The 4892-nt window shown below is 55.2% G+C and overlaps 1 protein-coding gene across 1 annotated transcript in view; it reads right to left on the bottom strand.

The window, feature by feature from the left end:
* Positions 1-814: 814 nt before the first annotated feature.
* The window catches only part of Znf541 (zinc finger protein 541), a 48762-nt gene continuing 44684 nt past the window's right edge, over positions 815-4892 (bottom strand). Inside the window, exons 12-16 of the mRNA XM_013509544.1 lie at positions 4286-4361; positions 3745-3833; positions 1933-2073; positions 1587-1768; positions 815-1502 (exon numbers count right to left, since the gene is read on the bottom strand). Coding sequence (XP_013364998.1) covers positions 1328-1502; positions 1587-1768; positions 1933-2073; positions 3745-3833; positions 4286-4361 — 663 coding nt within the window. The 3' untranslated portion in view covers positions 815-1327. The remainder of the gene's footprint in view (positions 1503-1586; positions 1769-1932; positions 2074-3744; positions 3834-4285; positions 4362-4892) is intronic.

Here is a 4892-nt window from a genome sequence, read left to right on the forward strand (position 1 = left end):
CTCTGTCACCTCTGCACTCACTAGCTCTTGGCCCTTTTAAATTTTCTTCATTTTGTTTGTAGCCAATACCATGGGCTGCCCTACTCAGTGGCCACTGCTGTTTCTTCCCCTTTTCCTGGCTAAAGGGATTCCAACTTGGCTCAGGTAGCAACAAACTTGAAGGGACATACTAGCTTTTCCCTGTCCTAGAGATAGATCTTGAGGGGCTAGGACAACCGGTTGTTTCCTTCCCACTGCTGGAACAGCGTAGAGCTGAGCTCAGGTTGCCATCCTGGCCCATGGGAGCCGAGGGACATCGCTGGGGGCTGCTGCAGGTCTCCCTGACTCTTGAAAAGGGGGACAGGAGAGGAGGCCACACCCTTTCTGCCCCTCTGCAGGCCGGGGCTGTGTGCAGCTGCTGTTCTTGCCTCTGCGGCAGCCTGGGTTCCCTACCACTTCTCCCTGGGGTTCTTCACCTCAGGGCCAAGCCCTGAGGCCCTGATGACTCACACCTACCCTGCATCTTCTGTTATGATGGCCAAAAGCACGCCCTGTCACAATCTAAAATCACTTCGTTGGCTTGCTTATTACCTCTGTCTTCCTGCTCCTAAAGATGGAGCTCTGCGAGGAAAGGGCGTTGCTGTGTCCCTGCTGTGTGGGGTGGGAACGGTCTGCCTTGCGTGCAGCAGGTGCTTAGTGAATGAATGTGTGCTGACTGAATGCCCGATGGACGCCCCTCGGGGGCAGGCAGCAACACTCACTTCCTGGCCTAGCAGGTGGCTGTGGCTTAGAACCTCTGTGGGATTCACGGGCTGGGAAGTTAGAAGACAGCTGCTCAAGAACCCAATTTAATAAGGTTTTCACACAGACACATACAAAAACACACCTAACAATGTACAAGTCCTCGCGAGACCGGGGACTGGATCCAGAAAGCAGAGACCCCCTGCCTGGAGGCGGGGCCTCAGGCGCTGGAGATCTCGGGGCATCTTCCCACTGATTCTCTGTATCCTGGCCACAGCTCACCAAGGTAAGGAACCCGCGCCAGAGGATCACACTTAAGAGCTGCTCAGGCCCCACCTTTTACCTCCCCGAGGCCTCCCTGCTGTAGGCAATGTGGAAGAAGGGGAGAGACTCTTAACCTCAAGAAAATGGAACATCGGGCCCCACCTTTCAGGGACTCAGCAGCTGTCCAATGACGGCTTCTCTGCCTGTTTGTGGCTAAGTGACCACAGGTTTGCTAGGGAAGCTGCCAACAGCAGACAGCAAGGGTAGAGAGGTCCAGGGAGGCACAGCAGGGCTTCAGGCCCCGTCCAGACCAGACCAGACCAGACCAGCTGCCCGCAGGGAGTCACCACTGCAGGGGGCTGATGTCAGCGCCCAGCTCCTCCTCCTCCTCCTCCTCCTCTTCCTCCTTCAGTGGGAAGGGCTTTGCGGGCCACTTCACCCTGAGGACAGGCTCCGTGTGCTCCTGCAGGCGGTGTCGCTTCATGTGGGCATTCCGGCTCTTGATCTTGTCAAACACCCTGAGGGGTTGCCAGAGAATGGAGGGTGAGGGTGGGGAGGGAGAGGCCAGGGAGGTGCCAGAGCCCAGGGAACCGGCCAGGTACCTCTCACATTCTCTGCACGGAAAAACGCCCTGGCTCTCCACGCTCCCCGGCGGCTCAGGGGTCCGCTTGGGGCCTGCACTTGGGCTGGAGTTGAGGATGGACTCCCTCCTGTAACTCTTGGTCTTTATCTTTAACTCAGGAGTTGGGCTGTGGCTGGGTCTCTCCTGAGGGCTGCAGGTGACCTGCAGAGGGGGTGGAAACAAAACACGGGCTCTGACCTTGCAGCCCTGGAAGGCAGAGGCGGTCGGCAAGGAGAGCCTCCCTCAGGACCGCCTCTCTCCGGCTGGGACTGCAGTGGGTATCGGATCAGAGGTGCCTGCCAGACCTCTCCCTCTAGGGCCTCTACCTTTTCTTCTGTCCTTTCTACTTCATCCAGCTCTCTCTTGACCCTCTTTTCTAGCCCTGGGGCTCGGCCACAGTCAAATTTGATCATTTTTTTCCAGATGTAATAATACTCAACACATTGTGCCACTGTCTTTGTCTGGATCTAGTGGAAGAAAACACAAGCGGATTGTAGGCAGCGCCTAGTGAGCTGATCCTACCGCTGGCCGGCAGCACCTGCCCAGAGCCCTCCCACAACACCTCTGTTCCCTTTGCTACAGAGGCAGGGCCCACAGCATCCTTCCAGGTGACGAGGGCATCCAAAGCGAAGCCACAGGAGCCACCCACCCCCAGCCCAGCACATGGGGGCAGCAATCTCAGCCCGGGAATTCTTCCCTACAGAGAGATGCGCACAGGGCTCGCCACAACCCCGTGCCAACAGCTGCATGTTTCCCAGCAGGGACTAAGTAACACTGAATGCCCTCAGCAGGCGTGGTGGCGCAGGCCTGTAACCCCTATACTGTGGAAGGGTTAAGTATGATGATGCCAAATTCAAGCCCAGCCTAGGCAATTTATCAATATATATATATATATATATTTTTTGGTCTTTTTGAGACAGGGTCTGGCTGTGCAGTTCAGGCTGGCCTTGAGCTCACTTTGTAGCCCAGGCTGGCCTCGAACTCGCAATGATCCTCCTGCCTCAGCCTCCTGAGTGCTGGGATTACAGGTGTGCACCACCACGACTGGCTCAAGCAATTTATCAATTTAGTGAGACTCTGATTCAAAAAATATATATAGTTACAAAAGGGCTGGGATGCAGCTCAGGGTGAACCTGGGCTTCAATGCCCAGTATGGGGTAAAAAACAGGGGGTAAGACACTCAGTTGACAAGGCACAGTGAACTCTGAAAGTGGACTCACACATGAATGCTCACAGCTGCTTTTTTATTTGTTTGTTTGTTTTTTGAGACAAGAGTCTTACAGTGTAGTCCAGGCTGACCTTGAACTTATTTAGCCCAGGCTGGCCTTGAACTCACAGCAATCTTCCTGCCTCAGCCTCCCAAGTGTTGGGATTACAGGCATACCACCATGCCCGGCTTCAGAACTGCTTTTTAATTGCTTCGCATTGGAAACTGCTCAAATGACCATCAAATAGTGAAGGATTAAACAAACTGTGGTATATCCATGCCATGGAATACTACTCAGCAGTAAAAAGGGGTGAGTTGTCAATCTGTGCAACAAGGACAAACCTCCGCTGTGTGGAATGTAGGATGCTAGACAAGGCAGAGCACATGCTCTATGGCTGCTCCATTGATGTAAGGCTCTAGGAAGGGCAAAGGGATTTACTGCCAGGGAGTGGCACGGGTGGTGGGTTCCAAGGGGCAGAGGAAACTGGAGGGGGCACAGATCTGTTCATTATCTTGGTTATGGCGATGGTTCCCGGGTGTGTGAATATGTCAAAACTTACCAAACCTTGTACTTTGATTATGTGCAGTTTCGTGTACCTCAAATTTAAAAAAGAAGAGGTAAAAGCAGCAGAATCTTATATTCGGTATGAGCCCATGCTTTTTAAGTATATGATGCATGTGCACATCTGGGCAGACAGGAAATGCCTGTAAGCGCTCGTCAGGGAGTCACCAGAGCTGCTGAGTCAGAAGTGGGGAGCGGCGGGGGCGCAGAGGACTCTGGAGCACGCAGGCATTTCTGTCCTGTGTGGCCAGATGAGATAGTCGGTGGGGTGTCAGCAGGCGGGGAGGGCGGGGTGCTGGGTGCCCAGCGCCCTCCCACTCCTCTGCCACAGCTGTGTGATGGCGCCTGCCCCTGCCCTCGCTGCCCTACCATCTTGTGTATCAGGTAGAAGTCCTTCTTGTGGGCACAGAAAGCCTTCTTAAAGAGCCTCTTCTCCATGGGGGTCCAGATGTCGGAACCTGTCAAAGAATACAGCCAAGAAGAGGACATTGCTCCTTGTGGGGCCACGGGCACCGCTGACCAGCCTCTTCAAACTGCCATCACTAAGCGCCAGTCGCCTGCCAGCCTCCTGCCGTCCCACAAAAGCCCTGCAAGGTCATTGCTGCCCCCCCAAGCAGATGTGGCAGCTGAGGCTCCCATGGCTCACTCCAGGGACGGTGAGCTCCACCATGGAACCTGAGCTGACCGCGGGCAGCTCTCCTGCTCCCTGGCTGAACAGAGCCCCAGGGGAACCGCTGCATGAGGGACGAGGCAGGATCCAGTGAGCAGAAACCGGTGCCTGCTGAGTCACGCTGGAAGGACAGGCCCTTCTAGAATGGCAGGCAAGGGGCTGAAGGGGACTCCAGCAGAGCCCCACCGACCCGCTTGTGGGAGGGGCTCGGGCCAGGCCCAGCGGCCTCTGTCCAGTCACCTGTGTAGCGATAGTCAGCCAGCGGGTGGGTCCATGGCTTCTGGGCTCCTCTGAGTAAGAGCGTCTCCAGGGCCCCCTGGAAGAAGAGGAGGGGAGGCTATTCTCGGGTGCGGGCCAGCAACGCACAGGATCGCTTCTGTCCTTTCACTCATTTGAAAAACACTCACAGTCAACCCTAAAGTTCTGGTCCCAGGGCCGCTCGAGGGGTGGGGGGTGCCTGGGCCAGCGGCCAGGCTGGGGCTGGCGGCAGAGCACTAAGCGCCCTTCTGAGGGCAGCTGTTAGCTTTCCCAGAGAGAGGTGCCGTCCTTGATGAAACAGTGCGTACTCATTTATTCTCATTTACTCTGGCACAAGCTCCTTGTTCCATCAGGGACGGGGCTTGGAGGAGCACTCTAGCTCCACAGCTCTCATCGTTAGCTAATTTTTTTTTTTTTTTTTTTTTTTTGGTCTTTTCGTTTTTTTCTCCGGTACCGGGAACCGAACTCACGACCTTGCACTTGCCAGGCAGGCGCTCAGTGATCCTCCTGCCTCAGCCTCCTGAATGCAAGGACTACAGGTGTGCGCCACCATGCCCTGTTTAGCTAATAAGTTTAAAAACCATATTTC

Source organism: Chinchilla lanigera, unplaced genomic scaffold, assembly GCF_000276665.1.
Source record: "Chinchilla lanigera isolate Chin_1 unplaced genomic scaffold, ChiLan1.0 scaffold00173, whole genome shotgun sequence".
In the NCBI taxonomy this organism is placed as follows: Eukaryota; Metazoa; Chordata; class Mammalia; order Rodentia; family Chinchillidae; genus Chinchilla; species Chinchilla lanigera.